A 25,279-nucleotide genomic window follows, 5' to 3' on the forward strand; every position below is an offset into this window, starting at 1 on the left:
TCTTTTTCTCTTCTTGGGGCTCTTTAGCTAAACTTTTGCACAACTGTTAAGATAACCAACCCCATGTTTTCCCTCTTCCTTGTAGACCTTATCTAGTCATAACAAATACTATACTCCTTTCCTTACCTGAAAAACTTTGGGAGTATAAAATAATCAGAGAACTTCCCTAACAAATTGTCTCTCCTCATTCAGATCTTTTCAGGTCTAAGAAATGTATCAGTTCACTGGTCTCCTCAACTTTGGGAGACACATATCACCTTGCAATTCATCTAGTAAGAACCTCTCACTGAGAGGCACCAGTGACCCCTACTTTCTCCCTCCAGTGAAACCCTTCTCTCTAAGCTTATCTTTTCCTCAACCCATTTTTATCTACTTTAACTGGCTATCTTACTTTTTTTGATTTGGAAGAGTGTTTTAAGGGTCACCTACCTAGTTCTTTGCTGTCCACACTTTGCGAATTCTGCCAACACTTGCACTAAATATGGTGAGTGAGGAATTAATGAGAAGTAGGGAAAATGCAGAAGAAAAAGACTACTCTGTAAATGTTAGTAAGTGGCAGAAGAGTGAGAGAGTAGAGATCAACTTCCAGGGCTCACAGGAAAGGGCAGAGTCAAAAGAAGAGGCTTTGGGATGGGGATGAAGAGTCTATTTGTAGATAGTTATGATATAGCCAGGAGGGAGAGATTTAAGTTAAAATAAGGGGAGGATTTGATGGAGTAAAGTTCAGAGGGAGGAAGAAGGAGATATAAAGGGGAGATAGAGAACAGAGCGAGGGAAGAAAAACATGAGGGGATACATCAAGGATGGGCCATATGTCATTAAGGGGAGGGGGTTTGGGAGAAGGGGGTGGGGTTATGGACATTGGGGAGGGTATGTGCTTTGGTGAGTGCTGTGAAGTGTGTAAACCTGGTGATTCACAGACCTGTACCCCTGGGGATAAAAATACATGTGTATAAAAAATAAAAAATTTAAAGATTCAAAAAAAATTTTTTTTTAATTTTTTTATGTTGTTTTTTTCGAAGACTAGATTTAAAATTGACAATGTTTGACAAAGTAGACAAGTTGGAGCTGGAGAGAAGATAATCTGGAGATAGTTAAGTCTGGTTCTGTCTGTTTAGCTTCTGAGGCAGAGGGCAAGATTGGCTGCAAGGACAAGAACTGAAGAGACTGGCAATAGTTTAAAGAGGGAGAGAAAGCACAAGGATGCGAAGCAAATACATGGCGGTATTTCCAGTCAACACAGACACTTGATTTTGAAGTCCTCCCAGGCTCAGGGCAGGAGCAAGTTCATCACCCCTGGAGCTGACCCACAGTGCAGCAGAAAGGAGAGCTTTTAATAGCACTCAGATTACGCAAGAGAGTCAAGATTGAGGTGGTTTTGGCTCAGAGTAGGCGTAAAGATGAGAAAGAGGAATGGGGATGATCAAGAACATTAGGTAGGGGTAATGGATGAGAGGTTTGAGAGAAGTTGGGAGCCAATTATGAGAAAATTTAGAGACAAGAGGACTGGAAAGTCGTGATGTATTCACAGAGTATCATTTCTGGGATTAGGAAGATGTGAGAAGTAAAGAAGTTCCAAGTGATCAAAAACAAACAAAACAAAAACCTGGTTATGTTCATGAAAATTGGTTGCTGGACAGTAATTAAATGAATGAGAGGTGAGGGGGGAAAAGACTGTGCCTCTGATAAAGTTCTCAGTGAATGGAAACTTGGAAGTCTCAAAAACTCCAGCCTACACTCAACCCTTTTATTTTACTGAGCTTTGCCTTCTTGATTTCCACCTCAGCACCTTCTAATAATGCAGTTTATATGTTGGTGGTGGTGGTGGTTTTGTTTTTTGCTTTGGCTCTCCCCATTCCTCATCAATTTAGGTTAAAATTTAAACCCAAGAATTATCATTTTTTTTCCTCAGTTAATCCAAGGAGTCCAATCCCAATGTTAGTGACTCCTTCTACAGAGTGATAGGTGATAGAACACCATTCTTGAATAATTCTTGATCCTGAATTTGACTTGGATGGGGACTAGGATAAGTAGATAAACCTAAACTACAGGGAAGCAGAAAGGATAAAAGTCAACCTGAATTTAAGAACTTTGAAGAAAAGATGAAAAGATGATTTCTTTGAAGAAATCAGAGTCACTTAAATAAAGCTAAGTGAAAAAGCTAAGATCATCATAAATCTGGTCATAAATAAGGGATTTTAGTGGTAACAATAGGAAAAACTACAGTAGAAAGGAAACTACCAGTAGAAAGGAAATGGGTAAGAGACTGGCACAAAACGCCATAGATGGGCATGAATATTCCAACAAGGAGAGTAGATTGGGGGAATAGTTTTCTCTGGTAATTAAATATTGTCAGAAAGACTATGGAAAATATAAGAAACCTAGAGATAGAGGTAGACAAGAGAGAAAAACCAACTTAAGAATCCCAACTACAAATGGCTAACAGACACATGAAAAAATGTTCATCATCATGAGCCATCAGAGAGAGTCAAATCAAAACCACATTGAGATATCAACTTACACCAGTTAGAATGGCCAAAATTAATAAGATAGGAAACAACATGTGTTGGAGAGGATGTGGACAAAGGGGAACCCTCTTATACTGTTGGTGGGAATGCAAGTTGGTGCAGCAACTTTGGAAAACAGTGTGGAGATTCCTCAAGAAATTAAAAATAGAGCTTCCCTATGACCCTGCAATTGCACTATGGGGTATTTACCCCAAAGATACTGCTGTAGTGAAAAGAAGGGCCACCTGCACCCCAAGGTTCATAGCAGCAATGGTCACAGTCACCAAACTGTGGAAAGAACCAAGATGCCCTTCAACAGATGAATGGATAAAGAAGATATGATCCATATATACTATGGAGTATGATGCCTCCATCAGAAAGGATGAATCCCCAACTTTTGTATCAACATGGACGGGACTGGAAGAGATTATGCTGAGTGAAATAAGTCAAGCAGAGAGAGTCAATTATCATATGGTTTTGCTTATTTGTGGAGCATAAGGAATAACATGGAGGACATGGGGAGATAAAGAGGAGAAGGGAGTTCAGGGAAATTGGAGGGGGAGACAAACCATGAGAGGCTGTGGATTCTGAGAAACAAGGTTTTGGAGGAGCAAAGGGTGGGAGGTTGAGTGAGCCTGGTGGTGGGTATTCAAGAGGGCACATATTGCATGGAGCACTGGGTGTGGTGCATAAACAATGAATACTGGAACACTGAAGAGAATTTTAAAAAAATAAATAAAAATTGAAAAAAAAAAGAATTCTAACTAGGGAATTTGTTAGATGGTCTTCCATTGAAAAGTACATAGAAGAGATAATATGTACAATAATTCGTCCTAATTTTACTACAAAATCCTGGCTATACTTTTTATTTAACATTTACTCTACTATGTGTTTTCTGTACTCATTCAGAATGATTTAGAATCTGTAGAAAGGAGTAATAATGCTTTCAGACCATCAAGATGATACTCCCTCCAATGGTAACAGAAGTAGAAGAGCATGGATTAAGAAAACAAAAAAAAGGTATATAATAACAGCAAGAATTATCTTAATAAATATTTTAAATATCATGCGAAAGATTTTAAATCACATTGGATTTTAGTAGAAAGCCAAATGCACTAGTTTTGAATTCTTTTTCAATAATTTACACTGTCACCCTGTCCAAACCCTAATCGAGGTGCTAATGAAGAGTGTAACAGCCAAAAGGCAGGCAGCAGGGGACAACGAATTGAAAAAAGCCCAGATAATCTCAAACCCTTGACTAATTAGCAATTATATTTATAAATACACACATGCATATTGAGAAACATCTTTGATTGGTGTGTACAGAGCATAATACTACTGCTTGGGGATAAGAATGCCAAAGAATTCATGGATATAGTTCCAACCCTAGACAAATTTATAATCTGACTGAACCCAAAAAACACACATGGAATAGGCAATCCAGCATATGTTCAAAAATACAGCAGTGAGCACACATGCATGAAAATAAATGCCCATAGATACACAGGGGACAAGAAGTATAACATTAAAGACTGTGTAACTTTGAAAAGTGGGTAATTTATTTTCAAAACCTACTTTACACATTAGGAAAAAATCCTATCACTTGATACAAAAAATACATTTTAATCTGATTTTTATTTTTTTTTCTCTTTTTTCCCCCAACTCATCTTTCAGTGTAAATTAGAAAGGCAAGGACAACATAAATGGATGCAATAAGTTAATAAATAAATAAGCAATAAATTCAGGGGCCACATCAAGGTTCTATATACATATACTGTGTATCCTAACCCTTACAGTGTGTGTGTGTGTGTGTGTGTGTGTACATATTTATTTCTATGACTATTTCTCTATCTGTCTTTCTCCATCCAAACTGCAAGTTCTTTGAGGGAAAAGGATTTTATCTAGTTAAATATTCCCAGACCTTAATACAAGGGATGTCTATTAACATACAGCAACCTATACATTGGAACTCTAGGAAATATTCAAAGATTACTATTATGCTCATGAAATGTAGGCACCAAAGAGTCAAAAATACATCAACAAACTAGGAAGGACAGAAAATACTGCTTTTTACAAAAAAAAAAAAAAAAGAGAGAAAAAAATCATTGTTAGGAGACAAAGTAATTACAAATATAATTCAATGCATATATTTAAATATTATTAAATATATTTACCTTCCAGTCTGAGGATCAAATCCAAAGTAAAGGTCTCTACAATGGTCACAACTTTGTCCAGCAATGGAAGTGTCTTGGCAAAGGCACTGACCAGTTAGGCTATTACAGATGTGATGAACAGCACCTGTTACATGGCATGAACACGGCAGACAACCAGGGGCATTGCCCGGAGAAAGATAAAAACCTGGAAATAAAGAAATGAAAAGTTTATGTGTGTGTATGTGTGTGTGTGTGTATGTATATATATATATTTGCCATCCAGTCTTTTCTTTAAAAGGTAGTGTTTTGATTACACCAAAACTAGAATGCTATCATGGCCCTTCCCGATGCCCAATTCAAATGTGGCTACAGCTGTAACTAGTGTGTCAGTTAGAACAAAAAATGTGTCAGTTACAACCAAAAAAGGGCTGAGTAAATAATTTACATTGTACCTGAGTGTCTCCCAGGCAACTCAAATTCAAGGCATTTAAAATATACTTCAGAAGAGGTGCCTGAGTGGCTCAGTCGTTAAGCATCTGCCCTAGGCTCAGGTCATGATCCCAGGGTCCTGAGACCCAGCCCCGCATCTGGCTCCCTGCTCAGTGGGAAGCCTTCTCCCTCTCCCACTCCCCCTGCTTGTGCTCCCTCTCTCACTGTGTCTCTCTGTCAAATAAACATATAAAATCTTGAAAAACTTTTAAAAAAATGAAATCTACTTCATGATCTTTCCATTAAAGACTAGTCCTCTTTAATATCTCCATTCCAGCAAATAGGACCAACATGAATTCAACTGCTCAACCTAGAACCCTGTGACATCTTCGGGAAGATATCCAGACAAAATAAAAGATGGCCAGTTAAATTTATATTTCTGATAAACAATGAGTTTTTTCATAAAAGTCTATGATATTGGTTTATACCAAAAATTTGTGATTTTCTAAAATTTTTATTTAACTCGGAATTCTGTAGTTTGCTAAAAGTAGCAACCCTCGAGTCCTTCACCATACATCTAGTGTATAGATGATATACTATATAGATATAGCAGATATACATAGATATACATACATACTCCCTCTACCCCATACATCTAATTAAGCACCAGGTCCTATGGATACTATCTTCTAAGATACTTTCTCCTTTCCATCCCCACTGCCAACTCCCTAGTCACAGTCACTACCAAACTTATTATAGTTAACACTGTGGACCAGAGGCATTGGTATTCATTATCTCGCTCCTCACAACAATGCTAATAATTCGGGCATTGTTATTATGTTCACCCTATATATGACAACGCTGAAGGTTAAGAAGATTAACAAACTTCCTAAAATAATAGAGTCAACAAATAACAGATTCACACAGAAACCGTCTCATCTCATGGTACCCCTCTTGTTCCCTCCAATCGTTTCTTCACAGTGTAGCTGGAAAAACATTTTTTCAGAATGCAGTTTGAGCAAGCACCTCATTCCTTAATTGAAAATTGTTTGATGACTTCCTATTCCCTTCGGGGAACAAAAATCCAAATCCTTAACCCAAGCTCCAGTCCCACTGGCAGGTCCCACCTCTATCTTCAGCGTCATTTCACTGTTCATTCCCAACCCAGTCTCTCCAGTCATACTTCTTCCTTTCTTGATACCTACATGCCTTGTCACTGGCATGTCCGTCTGCTGAAATTATTTTGACATATCCTTTCTGCTTAGCTCACTCCTAGGCACACCAGGTCTTGTGACTTCCTTGAGTAACCTACTCTAGGCCAAATTAAAGATGCCTGTTCCAGTTTCATAACATCTTGTCACAAAGCAGGCACTCCTTAAACATTTGATGAAGTCACTCAGACGTACCAAATTATAAGTAGGCATTGATTTCCATAAGTATTATAGTTAAAAACCCATAGAATTTAGGCTAATTATAAAACCCGTATTTGCTTCTTATAGCCGAAGAGCTAGGAAGATGATCCAAAGTATCTTCATGTTACTTAAAATTTCACATAACCAACAGCTATGAAATTAGAAAGGCATTAGACAGTAGAATAATGGAGCAGTTATATGAGGGAGAAATGGTTCTTGGTGTTGTGTGGCAAGTGTGTTTGTGCATACACATGCACCTCCACATACATACACACACAAGCACATGCATAGTATTACAAAGAATTTTACTGAAATGCAGAAAGATTCTGATGAATAAAGTTCTGACAAATGAAAATGATCTGCACAATTATCATGATCACTAACTCAGGTATATATCACTGATACTGACAGAGAGAAAGTGAATCCACCGTGTATCACTATGCTATAGGGAGAACAAAAAGTAATTGGAATATATTATAAATCTCATTTGAGGCTCTGGTTGAAAACAAGCCATTCTTTCATAGCCATCCACAACTTGTGTGTCTTCTCCCTGGCCCAGCATATTCTCTCCTTAGAAAGTTTCAGAAATAGTCAAATAGAAAATGATCATGCTCAAAGAAAAGGAAGAAACTCAAAATCAGTGCCATTGTAATCTGTTGGAAAGAACAGGCTGATCTTGTCATGTTTTAGAGTAATTGGCAACTAGATTATGTCGTTTCTTTCTTTGCATCCACTATAGCAATTTGCCTTATATGTGTTTCCAGAAGCATAGTTGTGCAAATTAATATATATTCTCACACCGGATTTATCATACAATCAAAGTCACACACTTCAAAATCTTTTGTTTTGAATTCAAGAACACTATGGCTGTAATTCGATGTCTTTTTCTTCCTGTGAAGCTACCTAGGTCCTTAAATTCCTGATGATGGCATCATGAATGTACTAACAGCTCTCCAATTTGGATAAATCACCCATTAACACAGATACTTAGAAGTAGAATTAATTTGGACTTATTGCAATAGCTTCAAGCCACAGAGAATTCTAGAACAATTACAGATGATTTTTACTAGAAATGACTTATTAGATAAATCCGTAAAGGCAAGGGGGCATATTTTAGCACAGACAATGGGGTTGTCCAAGTTTTGAAAAAAAAAAAAAAATCCATAGAAAAAATCAGAGATATAGACAGAGAAGAACAAAAATGAAAAACAAAAACACAAAAACCAGGGAGACGGCAACGTGGAGGTTGGTCTTCAAGGAAAAGCCTGCATTGGAATTTTCTTGGGGTTAATTCCTCTCCTCCTCTCTGGAGCATGATAATAAAGGTTAATCCCACCAGTATTTTAGTTGTCCTATTTTTAAGCAGTTCTAATTAGGATGACTCAGGTACCTTCCTGCTCAGTGATTACTTCTTGCCTTACCTTGAATGTGCCTAATTCTAGACCATTACCTCTCCTTTTATGACTTCCAACTATAGAAAACAACATTTTCCCTTCCCTCCTACTTAAACCTCAACTCCAGAGTGTGACTTAAAGATAACTGACCTCAATTTTCTTTCACTCAATACATTTCTGATCTCCTTCCATTAGCTCCACGTCGTGTTCCACATCCTCAGTCCATAACATTTTAACTGATCTTCTGGAGGTTTCTATCCATGAATGATTTCATACCACATTGTGAAGCACAATCATTAAGACGATGCTATTCTCTTACATTACGCAGTGCTGAGAGTTCGCACATATACAGTACCGATCGGCCCACTGAAGTTTGTTATTTTCCCCAGTTTTATTTCAGCGAGCCCCTGGTCCCAAACAAGACAAGTCTAATGGGAAAAACAACATGTCTTGCTGTTAAAGCAAAAAGTCACCCATATTATAAAATAGTGTTGCTTTATCCAGAAGACTTGCAGAATTCTTAGAGTTCAAAGTTATTAGCAAGGCAGCCAGTATTATCTCCTGTAGTGGCTATTTGCACAGCACAGCACTGTCCTGGGCATAAAAGAAGAGCCCATTTCCTAGCAATGTCCCTCCTGAGGACCATGAACAACCAGGCTTTGCCAAGGTCTTGAAATGGGAGAAAGAAAACAAGTTTAACCCCTAGGCCCTATTCAGAAAAGGAGGGCAGAGCTGAGGCTAAGCACTAATTATAAGCCATTTAGAAGAAATGATTCTCACCTTAAGCCAGAGAATGGACATAATACTAAGAGAAGAGTCTGGGGATAAATTTGTGGCTCACCGATACCAAGGAACAAGAGGCGTTACATAATTATTTTAAAAATCAATATTTTCAGAATGAACTATAGTAAGTGATCCTAATTTTCAAATTAAAACAATAATAATTTTCTTCCATTTTGGTAATTTTATATAAAAATAATGCTGAAATTATTATTCATAGAGTTGATCAAAGGTCAATAATTTTATAAATATTAATATTATTCAACACAAGGTATAATTTTTCATATTTAAAAGTTTTTTAAAACTTTTCAATTAGTTTAGATATGTTTTGTTATTTAAATTTTTTAAAGAATTTATTTATTTATTTGATAGAGAGAGAGAGAGAGAGAGAGAGAGATGGTGAGAGAGGAAACACAAGCAGGGGGAGTGAGAGAGGGAGAAGCAGTCTTCCTGCCGAGCAGGGAGCCTGATGCCGGGCTCGATCCCAGAACCCCAGGATTATGACCTGAGCCAAAGGCAGATGCTTAAAGACTGAGCCACCCAGGCACCCCTAGTTTAGATATATTTTTTTTAAGATTTTATTTATTTGTGAGAGGGAGACAGAACATGAGCAGAGAGAGGAGCAGAGGCAGAGGAAGAAGCAGGCTCCCTGCTGACCAGGGAGCCCAATGCAGGACTTGATCCCAGGACCCTGAGATCATGACCTGAGTCAAAGGCAGTTGCTTAACCAACTGAGCTACCCAGGTGACCCCCTAGTTTAGACATATTTTAAAGTCTCTGCTCCTATCCCTTCTTCCTGGACTGCTATTCTCTCCTTGATTACTTTACCAACTCCTATTTGCTTTAAAAACTCATGTCAGGGGGTGCCTGGGTGGCTTAAAGGGTCATGATCTCAGGGTCCTGGGATCAAGCCCCGCATCGGGCTCTCTGCTCAGTGAAAGCCTGCTTCCTCCTCTCTCTCTCTCTGCCTGCCTCTCTGCCTATTTGTGATTTCTATCAAATAAATAAATAAAATCTTTAAAAAAAAAGTTATCAGCACTAAATGTAAAACTTAAAAAAAAAAACTCATGTCAGAAAAAAAATTAAAAATAAAATAAAAATCTCGTGTCAGAAATCATGTTCTCAAGTAACTCTTCCATATCCCCCACACTTCGAGAGTGAATGAATTCCTTCACTTTACTACTTCTCTAATCGAACATTTCTAATATTGCACTTGTCACACTGTGTTATATTTACATACAGGTCCATTTCTCCTACTAAAGCAAATGCCTTAATATATTTATGATTGTATATCTTATACCAGCATAGACCCTGGTACATAGTAATGTATTCAATAGATGTTTACTGGAAACATGGACATGTGAATGAAATGAGTAGATGGTTAGATGGGTAGGTGGCTGGTTGCCTGGTCTGTTGGATATCTGTTACCCTTTAAAATATGAGACAATCTCTTTAGCACATTTGATGAAGTTACACAAATGTACCAAACAAACTTTAAAGTACCAAACTTTAAGGGAACTAGTAAAGATAAATCTGTGAGTCATAGGATGATTGGTCAGAATGGCTTAGCCTATCAGGAAGGAAAGCAGGGAGAATGTATATAAACCAGGAACAATATATTTAAAATGTAATCTTTGGGGATGCCTGAGGGGCTCAGTCATTAAGCATCTGCCTTTGGCTTAGTTCCTGATCCAAGGGTCCTGGGATTGGGCTCCCTAGTCAGCAGAAAGCCTGCTTTTCCCTCTCCCACTCCCCTTGCTTGTGTTCCCTCTCTTGCTGTTTCTCTCTCTGTGTCAAATAAATAAATGAAATCTAAAGGAAACCCCCTAATTTCCCTATTTATGGGAATATCCATGAAGGACCTCCAAATGCCTTTCTTTAAAAATCAAATTCAGTAACAACAATAAGCATAAATAATGATAGCTATGATTATGTCTTGGGAGTTATAACGCATATAATGTGTATTCACAATCCACAGAAACACTTTTATATTTTGTTCCCATTTTTCTCAGTCTCAGTGCTTATCAACTATATGCTCGAAAGTTTCTCTCCCATGCCATTGCCACCATCCCAGAAATTTCTCCAACTTAGGCCATGGAGATCATCTCATTTCTAGACAACTCAGTTTAATTCTTCATTATCAAATCACAGTAGTCTCTCGGAATTCTATTCATTTCCATTTTATAACTATTATTCAGATTCTACACAACAGAGATGCACTGGGACCTAAAGCAGTCAACTAGAATCACAGGTGGGAATGAGCTTCAGCGAGGGGGGAGGCTCCAAACAATTATAATACAAGTATCTCTTTTACATTGCCCTCTAATATTTTTTGAGTGAATGATTAACAAATATTGCATTATTCAGAAAAATGTTTTACTCTTTCAGAGTCCAGACTCTGAGGTCAGTTGGACCTAGATTTGTAAATGGTTCTGCTGAATTAGAATCCATTCCCCCTACTATAAAGTGGGAAAGTACTGGCCCTCCCAGCCTATAAATATTGTGCATATTCAACGGGACTTTTTCAGATAAAACCCCTTTCCAGGGCCTGACACACAGCAGACACTCAGTAAATATTACCTATTTTTATAGGCTGCCATTTTTATGAGGCAATATTCTAGGAAAGTGGGATTTTCCTTAAATTACAATTTAAATAATGACTTGTCAGTGTACTCTCCCCCTACCCCCATGGATGCGCCTGAGATTACGGTCCATATTGCTTATGACAAAATTCTTTCCTGGTGGTTTATCAGAGAAGAGGTTCTTATTCTAAGGCCCAGGTCTCTCTGTGGAAAACATGTTCATCTGCAAAGCTGTTTCATCAAACACTAGGATAGGTGGCCTAACCGGATCTCAGCTTTGATGCACTGATTTTTAATGGAATATCAGCCATCTAATTCCAATTCCATTGGAAGGGTCTTGCATGCAATTTTGGTTTATGAGCTCATTACTTAACAAATATGATATGCTTCTTAATGAAACAAGATACTTTGTTTTACTTTCTAATAGTCTGTATGAATTATAAAACAACACCAAAAGTAAATATCAGAGGAAAGCATGAGGAATTGTCCTATTAGCACAAAACATGTCATACGAAGCTGTTTTCATTATAAATTAGCCTTTATTTTATTCCAGAGCCACAGAGTCCTCAATAAACTCTCTCTGCCTCTGGTTCTCAAGGACAAGGGTGGGTCACTGGCTCAGGATGCCTTGACATCCTTCCCTGCATTTCCCGGCCTCGCCTCTGATTAAGTGCTTGCTGCTGAACGTTACGAGGTCATCCAGCACCGAAAAAAACGAACTGGGAAAACATATTTAGTGCTGTATTTATTAGTGTGGGCATGTGTACATTCATATATGTACACACACTCCAAATAATTTTAAATTAAAGCATTTTTAAAATACTTAATGGAGGTTAAGCAGCATTTTTAACCTCTGTTCAAGTTATTGAATGGCATATTAAAACCAATGTGGCTCTAATGTAGCTTCTAATGTGCACTGCTGCTTTAACAAATTGCCTATAAATTTTAGTTGAATTAAGCCTATTCCTTGTACATTCATAGTAAGGTTGGGTTAATAATACATGAGGTTTCATTATATGCACCTTCCTTAATAATGTTTTTTAGGAAAGTGGGACGAGAATCTATGGGCAATAGTATACTAGGGGCCAGGAGTATTTGCAACCACAAACGAAAAAGGCGGCAGAAGTCCCGAGGCTTGCCCGTCCATCCCTCCTACCCCACCCCAGGGATCCCCCTCCACGCCCCACTACTCACACAGGCTCCGCTGTGGCACATGATCTAGGTCTCTCAGATGTGTTTAAAGAAAGGAAGCTTCAGGTTCCAGCAGTACATTTTAACATGCAAACTACAGAGCTGGCTACTGGGAAACATCTGTGTATGATGAAGATGCTTCGGGGTTAGGGTTCTTTTTTTTCAATGTAAATTTCACAGTAAGAGACAATAAAACCAGAAAATAAAATTCAAAGTAGTTTTGGAAGCTAGAATGCAGGACGCCCCTCCCCCCAGAGAAAGTCCACAAAACACATTCCATATGCTACACTTATGTGTACAGAATACCTTGTTTTGTCAAAAAAAAATCCATTAGGTCCTTAGATTGCTATTTTCTTTCCTCCCTGGCAGCGTAAAAACCACATCCTCTCTGTATGTCATCAAAGGAGCACTCAGAGAGTTGCACTCTGCCTGTGCCTAAATAGAAGAGAACGCCACTGGGTTTGGGGGGTTTTTGAGAGACAGAGAGAGGGCAAGTGAGGGGAGGGGCAGAGGGAGAGGGAGAGAGACAATCTGAAGCAGGCTCCACGACCAGCACAGGGCCGTGGTGGGGTTTGATCTCACAACCCTGAGATCATGACCTGAGCCAGAATCAAGAGTCAGATACTTAATTGACTGCACCATCCAGATGGCCCACCCCTGGGGTAATTTTTTTTTTAATTTTTTAAAATTTTTAATTAACATATAATGTATCATTAGCCCCAGGGGTACAGGTCTGTGATCGCCAGGTTTACACTTCACAGCACTCACCATAGCACATACCCTCCCCAATGTCCATAACCCAACCACCCTCTCCCTACCTGCCACCTCCTGGCAACCCTCAGTTTGTTTTGTAAGATTAAGAGTCTTACAGTTTGTCTCCCTCCCAATCCCATCTTGTTTCATTTATTCCTTTCCTACCCCTCAAACCCCCCACTCGTTGCCTCTCAACGTCCTCATATCAGCGAGATCATAGGATAATTGTCTTTCTCTGATTGACTCATTTTGCTCAGCATAATACCCTGGGGTAATTTTTAAATGTAATTATGTATAACTTCGGGAAACACTGATGGGCTTATCCCCCAGGGAGACACTGCCCTATGTGCCCTATGTGCCCAGGACAGAGCACTGAACAATGTCAAGAATAGCCGTTAGACTTGTAGAACGAATGATCTAAAGACTCCTGGAAATGAGGTCCGGGTGTTACAGTTCATGTGGACCACGTTTTCACCTACAATGATGGGAAGACTGGAGGATGGGGTGATACAGTCTGACTGAGGTTTGAACAGCATCACTTTCGCTGTACATTAAGAAATGTGACTGGAGAAGAATAAAGAAGAGAAAGGAAGTTTTAGGAGGCTTGTCAGCTAGTCCAGAAAAAAGATGAAAAGGGTGAGTGGGGTGTTGAAATGTGGACCAGTTCTGGATCTGTTGGAAACTGAAAGCAACAAGACTGATTTTGATAAAAGCAACAAGGGTTGTAGAAACAGAAGGGAATCAGAGGAGAACAGCAAGGATTTGGCTGAAAAGATTACAGCCCAGAAACTACTAGCACAGCATTTCAGCTAAGCAGAGTTGAACAATTTTTCCCTTCTGAAATCCCCAAAAATGAAATGAAAGAAAGTAGAGGAGATGAAGCTCAGCGGCAGATGTCCACCAGGAAAAGCTAAGCACTTGCCATGGAGAAGCCAACAGTCAGCTGATTGATTCAGGTAGTGTCAGTCTAGAAAGTAAGGTTTGGAATTGAAGATTCCAGAGGTTTCTGAAGTCAGGTGTGAGAATAATTCATCGTCTCCCCAAACAGAAGTTTTTCCCTCTTGCATTCTGAAAGAGGACAATGAGTGTTCTCTTTAGAAGTTAAACTGGAGAGTGTATGGGTTCAGAAAATCTAAGGACACAGTGCTACAAGTGAGTACAGGGATGATATATAAGTTGCCTGTGATGGGTGATTTCTTGTGTCAGCTTGGGTAGATCTGGAGTCAGTTGTTTGGTCAAACACTAGTCTAGATGTTATTGTGAAGGGGTTTTACAGATTTTCCCACAATACAAGAATGCTCATCTACAGACAAAAGGGCCCACTGAGTGCTCAGAAAAATTATTTAACGAAAGCACCTCATCATGAAATTGTCAGAAATGAGGGATATAGAAATAGTAGAAGCTTCTAGAATGTAAGAAAGAAAAGAAAGAGAAAGGGGAAAAAGGAATCTTATTGGCACTGCAAAAAGGTAATGGTGAAATAATTTTTTGAGTGAAACTGGTAATGGTAAAATTTCAGTAGTTATTAGTGTGGAATACAGTTATTTGCCGACATTCAAAATTCTAAAAAAATTACTTTTTTCTCTATAGTCTTTCTCACAAGTTACTGGAGTGTGTTCTCTACTGAATACACATATAAAATAAGAAAAAAGAAGAACACATAGGATTTAGGAAATGGGACCCAACAAAGGAGATACGTGAAAGAAATTCTCAGTAGCACTGATGTATATACACATCTCCTATTGGTTCTGTTTCTCCAGAGAACCCTTATACAGATACTCCCCTTAAAATTCCTGATTATTTCTCAGTGTGTTCAATTAAACCACCTACTGAATGCATGCAATGTACCAGGAATTACATTAGTATTGTGACTATACACGTTAAATAAGGCAATCCCTGCTCTCAAGATACTGAAACTCTAACCAGGGACATAATCAACTACCCAAATAAATAAAATACAAGAATGCCTTAAATATGGGGACTATTTGCATTAATAGGGATGATCTCCATTCTATATTTTTCTTAAAAGGGAGGACAATTTGCCATAAAGCATGCAGAGAGAGAAACAGAAATGGAGTATGTCCTAAAGAGAGAGGGAGAGGGAAAGGAAGAGAGAGAAAAAGAGAGGGAATATGGAAATGATTGAATGGTTGAATTAATGCACATGTATCAGAGGGAGATTTCTGGCTCCTGAGTTCTCACTGCATTGCTCCATATCAGGTTCTGTGGGACAGCCAGGGATAATACAGCCTCCATTTATACTGAAGCCAGTTCAAATTACTTTCTGGTACCTACATCTCAAAAAGAATTAACTATTCATCAACTCCATCCCATCCATCCCTTTGGATTTACTTGTCCGATGTGAAAGGAAACATATGGCTCAATCCTAAACTTGTTTCCTAGTCACGGCAAATAGGACTTCCACTGTACCCATTTCTGACAAGCAAATCTCCCTTCCGCTTGGCACCACGCTCCTTCTCGTTTACACAGGTCTAGATAACTCAGAGTTGGTTGTGTAGACAGAATAACCATTAGCACAGCTATTAAACAACTAACAAACATGTATATTCATTATGATGTTATGATAGTTTTATTATAAAGAAAGTATACTGTTTTAGTTAGATCATATAAAGGCAAGGAGAAAACCATGAATAGGGTCCATCTTTCCTCCAGTTGGCAAACACTTAAAAAGGTAGGTGCAGTGAGACTAAACAGTAGTCTGTTTTGCAAATTTGGTGACATTTAAAAATTCTAGAGATGTCTAGGTGGCTCAGTTAGGTAAGCATCTGCCTTTGGCTCAGGTCATGATCCCAGGGTCCTGGGATAGAGTCCTGTTCATTGGGGGGCCTTCTTCTTACTCTGCCTGCCTCTCCCCATGTTTGTGTGCTCTCTCTCTCTCTCTGACAAATAAATAAATAAAAACCTTTAAAAAATAATTCTAGATACCACTAGATAATGCTAGAACATACAGCCCATTTAGTAAAAACATCGGTCAGCTTTATTCAGAAAATAAGTTCATCATCTGAATATCTGGCATGGTATAGATAATTAACCCAAGTTTTCACTTCTCTGGGAAACAAAATTTATTCTTGCTTTTATTAGTTCAGACTTTTTGTGGTTATTTGAAGGGAATTTACTTCAAATAGAGATATAAGTATAAATTAGTTTTGATTATAAAATGTCTGATTGACTGGGATTCCTGTAAAGACTCACCCCAAATACATCAATAGAGACAGATATGCCAAATAATCTTGAACATATGGAATCATTCTATCTGTATTTGTTGCTAATATAAATACAACAACGTTGTTGGAAGTAAATTTTTTTAGAAGTCCCAACCCCGGTGTGCCTGGGTGGCTCAGTGGGTTAAGCCTCTGCCTTTGGCTCAGGTCATGATCTCAGGGTCCTGGGATCGAGCCCCACATCCGGCTCTCTGCTCAGCAGGGGGCCTGCTTTCTCCTCCCCCTCTGCCTGCCTCTCCGCCTACTTGTGATCTGTCAAATAAATAAATAAAATCTTAAAAAAAAAAAAAAAAGTCCCAACCCCAAAACAAAGAGGAATCATCCAATATGGGAAAATGAAAGGAAAGTCACTGTGCGCTGAACACGTAACACACGTCTCTTACCTGGTTGACAATGATTACACCTTCTTCCCTGCCGATTAGGCAAACACAGGCACTGGCCACTGACTGGGTCACAAGCAGTCCCAGGTAATGTCCCCAAGGAGTCACACTCACACATCTGGCAGCCTTGAAAATTGTCACTGGTCAGATTGTACCTGTGAGGCGCACACTGATTACAGTGAAGACCTGTTACTCCTAATTTGCAAGGACATTGTCCTGTTGATTTGTCACACAGCAGAGAGCCATTTACCGTCCCAGTCTTATCACAGTTGCAAGGCAGACAGAGGAAAGAATTATTTTGCAGGAGGTAGAAGAATCCCTCCAAACATTGGTTGCACTGTCTCCCTCCTACCCTGGGCTTGCAGACGCACTGCCCTGTCCTGGCATCACAGACGGTCCCAGACAGGGATCCAGCCTCATCACAGTCACAGGCCTTACAACTGGCAATGTCCAGTCCATAAAAGTGTTCTCTGCAGGTGTCACACTGAGGTCCTTTGGCTTCTTTCTTACACTCGCACTGCCCAGAAAGAGGATCGCAGAATTTGCTCACTGAGCCGTGGACATTGCACCGGCAGGGTTCACATCCATCGTTGTTAAAACTTCGGAGGAATTTAAACCCAAAATTGCAGTGATCACATCTAAGCCCTGAAGATAAAATTTGTTTAAGAAAGTGAAAACGTGGAAATGATTCTATTCATTCTAGTCTTTCAAGATAAACCACGCTCCTGCCAACATTGAACGCAGACACAAAATGTTCTCCCAGGGAATGCCACGGAGGCCTGGTCATAGACTCAAAATACAGTAATGATACTCACATGCGCAGTCATACGAAACTTTAGTTCTGTAACGTGCTTTATGAAATTTTATTCCTTAACATACAGAGAAATGCTCACTAGAAATGTGGCACTCTTCCTCTCTAACAAATATGAAAACGATTATTTTTAATTATTTTACGTTAACAAATGTTCATGGAAAAGAACAGGCAAGGAAATAAATTTTCAAAGCTACCCAGAAGAATTTACATACTACCACATTACTTATTTTCCTAGAAATCAGATGATACACCAATGTTTAAAACAATCGGAAGGTGATAGCTGTTTTTGTGTAGCAGAATATATGCTTCTGAATATCCCCTCTTTAAATAATTAATATAAATAAAACTTATCCAGAGCAGTTTTTGTTTCAAGGCTTGTATATGCCCCTACATTTTATTATTTTCAATTAATATAAATTATGCTCTCCTTGGCTCATAAAGCAATCACATCGCTTGTCATATCGTGTGGTTCAGGACATTCCTCTTTAAACACGAAATAAATTCTGCTGTTACATTACTTCTATTTAAAGGAGTACATATATACATTTCACAAACAGAGAAAAATATTTTATGACTCAAACTTAAATCTCTGACAATTTAGGTGAGTTTCAGATAGAGCATTAAAAGGAAAGAAAATAAAACAAACAATTTTGAATAGTAACAGTTAAGATGCAAAATATTCCCTTTAGATAGTTCCCACACACCTGACTTTAAATAACTGGCTACGTGGGGTTGAATCAATGGAAACATTTATTTCAAGCTATGATCGCAATAAAAAAAAAATTAGTCCTAAAATAACAGTCAAAAACACACTCAGGAACTCATATGTAGAAAAGCATTTCTTAAACTGGAAGGAAATGCATAATATATATGTATATATATGGATAAAAATTCAAGAACTCCAATGGAAGGCAAGTTCTTTAACAGTGATGAATGACTCACCTAAGGCATATCATTTAATTTCAATAAGGAAAATAAAAAAGGACCACTATTGCTGCAAATTTTAAAAATAACTGTATTGTTAACAAGAATTATGACTCATTTTGAACTATTAAAATTGGTCTACATGGATTCATATCATATCAGTTTTAAAAATATGCGCAGTGCTTATTTGAATATGCCATACATATTCCTGACAGGCAATCTATTCCTAACGATACTCGGGGAGGCCTACAGGGCATCACATTCGGTGTTAACAAGTGCAGGCGAGTTAGCACACTTGGCATTTAATTCACATTCTTCTCCCTTTTTATTCTAGATGAATGACCTACTTTAATAAAATTATTGGTGCTAATGTATTTTACTGGTGATAGAATCATTAGTAAGATTTAACAGTTTTGTTAACTCGAACAGTTTGCTTTCTGAAGCGTACACAACATACACCAGTATTTTTGGCTTTTTTTTTTTTTAAATTAACAAGGTAAAATTGAATAAGGGTATTGGCTAATCCCATTAGGAAAAGAAACCTATATAAACTTACCAAGTTTGTGTTTTTATTCAAAAAGCTGCACGTGCAGAAATAGCTCTAGAAATAATCATCTCAAAATGATGATTTAATCTTCAGAAATATATGTCTTTGTATTTTCCTACAGAAAACTATCTGGATCAATAAGACACAGAGATGGCAGGGAAGTCATAACACATTCTAAATAAAGAGCAAATTTTGATATCCCCCTTTTCTTAAGATCGGGGATCCAACCATCACAGGAAAGACTTCATTGTTACAGAAAAGTAAACATTTCATTGTCCTTATAGGTCTATCCTTGAATTTTGCTTTCTGATCATGAATTTAAAATATATTTCATATTAAAGGACAAAGGATGACACTAGATAGATTGAATTCAAGTGTCTTGGAATTCATTTAGCATCACAGATAACACTTATAAAAAGATACACTGCTCTTTACAAGTTACTCCTTCCTTTTTTTTTTCCCCAAAAAGTTGGTTTTTGTATGCTTAAAATGCATAGGACAAGTATATCAGAGATTTTGATGTAACCTTTCTTTAAACTAGAGAAATCTTGTGTCATATCATTTACCATGTCCATATTTTTTTATTAAATTAAAATGAAATGCTTGTCTGGCTGAATTGTATAAAATGAGGTATATATACCTACATATAGAAAAGATAAAGAATTAGGTTTAGACTTACAGAACTGTAATAAAAATGTTATTCAGAATATGTTCATCTGTATATGTATTTGTGTGTGTGTGTGTGTGTGTGTGTGTATGTGTGTGTGCGTGTCTGCCGGGCATGTTTTCATTATTACAAGGTTCAGGTTAGTGTTAGAAAATCCACGGAAGACTTGGTGTCCTGAATGACAATAGAAAGGTACAGGTCTTTCTTAAACTTCCTATGTGAACCAAGACATGTTCCGTTAAAATACAAGACTCACTTCATCAGGAAAGTTTCCTCTCATAATATTCTCATATATCAATATTTCAAAGTGCATTATGTACATAGTGCATTTTGGGCACTTGATAAATTTTGTCCTTATGTGGCTGTGGTTCCCCTCAAAAATGCTGGATGTAATAAATTGCTATAATCAAATCTAATTTCTGAAAAATACCTGTGGGAGTAACAAACAAAAAAGCAGGTCTTGTATAAAAAAATGATAAATAACACTGAAGGTAGCTGTTTATTATAATCAGCTTGGCACTGAATTACAAAATTAAAATTATGTGGCCCTTTATAACTAACCCTACCAATACACATGATCTGTGGAATTATGTTGACTTATTTTGCATTTCATAGGAACAGTTCAAAGAAATATAATAGAAAAAAAATGGAAAGATTTATCACAAAGGACCCTGTAGCACAGAATATTTTGAAAAAATCCATTTATTTTGGTCTATTAAGAAAACTAGCATGGAAATGATTTGCTTAGAACTCATTAAGTGTAAAACATTTTGAAAAAGTACTAATTTTCTAAAAGAAACATCTATGCAGTAAGCAAATTATATTTTTCTATGACTTATTAGTATGGGACCATGTGAACTAAGGCATCTACAGAATAAAGAAACTTCTAAAGGGTTGATTAAACTAAGCTTCAAGCTGTAGTTTGATAGAATTATTAATTTAATCATTTTTAGACAGTTAATTTCATCCAAATTGTTTTTTTTTTTCCCAGCCTGCCTTGAGCAAGGAAATTTGCTTTGCTCTTCAGTTAAGAAATCAAATAGAGAATTTTATTCCAGACGGTAATAGAGATGTGACTGTAAACTTTTGCATTACACATACCAATAACATTTGCTTTGCACTTGCACTGGCCCGAATTTTGGTGACAGGTAATATCTCCATCCACTGTCCCAGAGGTACTGCAGTTACAGGAGCTGCAGCCATCAGGATCTGACTCTCGTAGATTGTAGAATCCATTTTGGCACTGATTGCACTGTCTTCCAGACACATGTCTCTTACAATTACACTGGCCTCCAATCTAGAGGAGATACAACATTTTGTAGAACGATGAACGCATCTATTTTTAGATAATTTGCTCATTAGGTACAAGACAGGGAGGAAGGGGGGAAAAAAAAAAGAGTTTTAAACAGACAAGAAGGTAATAAGGTACATTTCCTCCTGACACAAAACAAGGGAAGCTTCAGCAGGGTGAATATATAGAACTGAATGAAAATAAACCCCGAAGAAGTCAGTAGCACGGGACTAAAAGGGAAACGTGGAATTAAGCACTGAGCGCCACAGAAAGAAATCAAAATATAGTCCTGTGGAGATTGAAAATAGAAAAGAGCCGGCAGTTAATTTAGTCTTACGATTTTACCTCTCTGGTTTTTTGTTCCTCTCATCTACTATCTCATCGACCCAAACTTGCTTGATACGTGGTGCTTAAATTAAGGATGGATCTTTCTATACTAATATCATCCCATCAAGGTCTTAATGTTTAAAATAAAGTTCTTTGTTAATGGAACCATTTGTGCCTACTGATAAATAACTTGAGAACTTTTTTTTTTAAAAAACAGTTCTGCTTTTAGGAATATTTCAGCATATTTATAGTTTATTTGTAACATAACTTAGTCATATTAAGTATCGTTAGCTGATTTATATTGTGGTAAAAATGCAAAAATAGTTATTTGTTTCAGAGCACAGTCAAGTAAAATATCAGCTGAAAAAGAGTATTTTTCTTCTTCAAGCTCCTGAGAATGAAATACACAAAATATAGAATGCTTATCTACTATATGCATAAATAATACTATGGTGGTTAAAAAAAGATAATTAAGAGCCTAAGCTTTTCAGAAGGGAACATATGCATGTAAAATGTGAAACTAATATGAGAAATGTAAAAATAACTTAGGATTTGCAAAAGAGATGCCAATGTAGACATCAGATCAAATCTCCTGTAAAGTCACTGGCATTTCTTCCCCTGATTTCCTCTTACATGAGCTGAATCTAGCTCTCCACAATTGGTGGCAGGGTTGTCACCCAGGGAAGTAACCTATGTATAGAAAGGTGTGGCTTGATTTACCTGTAATCACAGGTATACTCAAAAAGATCAGTTTGGGATTCAGTTACAAAGATGTAAAAAAGGGTTTTTTAATTAAGGAATCTTAAGGAATCTATCACTGTCTCATTCTTCCTCATCTCAGGTATAGAGAATATGCTGGATTCATTACTTAAGCGTCAAATAATTGATGTGAAAATGTTTACTACTCTGAAAAATAGAAGTGTGTACATGCACCAGGTATACTCGTATATTAATAATGAACCTCAGTGTCAAAGATACTTATAGGTCCATAAAGATATGCAAAGACCATGAATGATCCTTTGTACCTTGCTACATTCCCCACCCCACTCTTACCCAATCCAAATAATCCAGATCATTACTCAAGATGAAGATTTGATTTGGTCTGCAAAAATAAGTGGCATTTATTGGTGAGTATGTGTAATATATAGTCATGAAAATCTACTAGGCCTCTGATTATATACTCTACTGCAAATAAGAGAATATGGTTTTACTACCATTTCCTTAACCTAAAATTTGTATAACACATAAATTATACTTGCTTTAAATGAGCCATACCTTAAAATGTGACTTAGAAGTAAATTATAAAGGCTTTCTAGTTTTATGAAAAGTTTTATTTTAAGCAGTTTCTCAAAATTCACCTGAAAATACAAATTTACATCTGTACAACTCAGCTTCATTTATTTTTTAAAATATTTATTTTTATCTTAGAGAGAGAGCGCACACTCATGGAGGGTCAAAAGGAGAGGGAGAAAGAGAATCCTCAGACAGACTACCTACTGAGCATGGAGCCTGACACAGTGCTCTGTCCCAGGACTCTGAGATGACAACCTGAGTCAAAATCAAGAATCAGATACTCAGAGCACCTGGGTGGCTCAGTTGGTTAAGCAACTTCCTACAGCTCAGGTCATGATCCTGGAGTCCTGGGATTGAGTCTCACATCAGGCGCCCTGCTCAGCAGGAAGTCTGCTTCTCCCTCTGACCTTTCTCCTCTCATGCTCTCTCATTCTCTCCCTCTCAAATAAAATATTTAAAAAAAAAATAGAATTGGATGCTCAGCCAACTGAGCCACCCAGACACCCCTAGTTTCATTTATATTATGGCACATATTTCTATTTAAACTCTAAGACCAATTCTTGTCCACCAAGAAGTAGAAAGTGAGAAAGGTTTGCTTTTCCCCTTTAAAAATATACTTCCAAAATGTCAGATACAACATCTTTCTGTTTCTATGCTCTTTGGTAGAATACTTTTACACTGGCCCAATTAAGTAATACAGCCCTGAATAAGTCGTGGGATGAAAGCTACAACACAAGGAAGATCGTCTTTGGTATTACAATAACAATATGTGGTGACAAATAGTAGCTACATTTCTGGGGAACACAGCATAATGTACAGAGTTGTCAAATCACTTTGCTAAACATCTGAAACTAATGTAATATTGCATGTCAACTGCAATAAACATAAATAAATGAATGAATGAATAAATAAGCAAATAAATACACACACTCCTGTAATTATTATCCCCCAGAAAGATAAGGTAAAAGCTATATTCACTAAAAATATAGAAAACAAAAACCTTAAGAAAGAAACAATCTGTGGAGGAAGGAATACATTAGGCAAAATAAAAATCTCAATAAAAGACGAGAGAGAAAGTTGAGAAAATTCTTGGGAAAGAGTAATAAGGATAGAGATGTAAACAAAATAAAAATAGAGCATTTCCAGATGGACAAAAGTAGAAAAAAAAAAAACATGAGGGAGGAGAATATCAAAGAATTAATACAAAATAAATAGTTTTCCAGACATGAAGCTACAGTTTAAAAGGGCTCACCATGTGCTGGCAAAACTAATTGGTGGGGGTGGTGGGGGTGGCAGGGAACAAAGGCAATGTCATGTACAATCTCATAAAGCATTCAAATACTGGAAATATAAGGGACAAAAACTTCCAGAAAAAAATAAATCCCATATAAAAGCGCTACAGAATATCACTGAAGTGTTCTGCATTTTTATTGAAACCCAGAATACTACGTCATAACTTCCAAATTATGAGCAAAATTATTTGCCAATCTAGAATTCAATACCAGGTCAAACTATCAGTTATCACCGAGGAAAGAATAATGACATTTTTCAGGTATGAAAGGATTTCAAAAATCTAGCTGCCTCTCTTAGGAAGCTTGTGGGGGATATGACTCCAACAGATCAAAAAGTAAATGAACAAGAGCAACAACAACACAAGGCATGGGATCAAGGAGATGAAGATTCAGAAGCACGTGGCGAGTATTGGGCTAAGTAGCTGAGCAGGAGGCCTAGAAGGCCATTGGTCCAGACTAAATCCAAAGATGGAGCATTTGAAGAAGGTAAGGCTATACAGATGGAATAATTGTACCTGGACATGTAATTACAAATTTAAAAAAGAAAACCTTATAGATATTCATATAGCAAAGGTGTCAGCATTTGGGGGGAAAATTAGGGACAGACATATAAAAAGCTAAGCAGATATAAGCAAAGGAATTATTCAACATTAATTATTAAATTGTTTTATCTTTTTAAAATTATTAAATATAGGCAGAATAAAAGATTATGGATATTTTTGAAGATAGAGTCGACATGACTTGCTGGCAAATTATATATAGCTGCTAAGAGAAAGACAATTCAAAAATGATATTATGGCTTTTGACATCAACAACTGGAAGGACAGAGTTGCCATTAACTAAGATGGGAGAGGCCATGAGTGAAGCAGATTTGGAGAGAAATCAGGAGATCAGTTTGGGACATGTTAAATGTGAGATACCCCTCTAGATATTGAGTATTTAATTTAAAATATGAGTGTGGAATTCACTTGAGCCTTGCCTGTGCGTTGACAACATCTGAAGCTAAGTATCACCAAGGGAGCAAATAACAGCTTATTTATTAGCGTCAAGAGAGGAAAAGCACAGGCATCCATGCTGATAACGCAAGGGAAGGGAAAGGTCAAGGGCAGGCCCTGACTCACTGCAGTATGGCCTCTCCTTCCAGGTACTGATGTCTACCCATTTGTAGCCTTCTCCAATACTGAGTTCCTTCCAAGTTAAAGCATGTTTCCCTCCTCTGTTATCCTAGAGCATGTTATTGCTATATTATACCACCCTGCAATTTTCTAGTGTCTAACTTATAATTATATGCCTCTCTGAAA

At 37.4% G+C, this 25,279-nt stretch overlaps 1 protein-coding gene across 1 annotated transcript in view; it reads right to left on the reverse strand.

The window, feature by feature from the left end:
* The window catches only part of USH2A (usherin), a 681,643-nt gene that overhangs the window by 540,744 nt on the left and 115,620 nt on the right, over positions 1-25,279 (reverse strand). The window contains exons 11-13 of the mRNA XM_045081155.1: positions 20,877-21,072; positions 16,827-17,468; positions 4,682-4,865 (exon numbers count right to left, since the gene is read on the reverse strand). Of these exons, the coding sequence (XP_044937090.1) occupies positions 4,682-4,865; positions 16,827-17,468; positions 20,877-21,072 (1,022 nt within the window). The remainder of the gene's footprint in view (positions 1-4,681; positions 4,866-16,826; positions 17,469-20,876; positions 21,073-25,279) is intronic.

This window comes from Mustela putorius, unplaced genomic scaffold (assembly GCF_011764305.1).
Source record: "Mustela putorius furo isolate JIRA1106 unplaced genomic scaffold, ASM1176430v1.1 tig00000508_pilon_pilon_pilon, whole genome shotgun sequence".
In the NCBI taxonomy this organism is placed as follows: domain Eukaryota; kingdom Metazoa; phylum Chordata; class Mammalia; order Carnivora; family Mustelidae; genus Mustela; species Mustela putorius.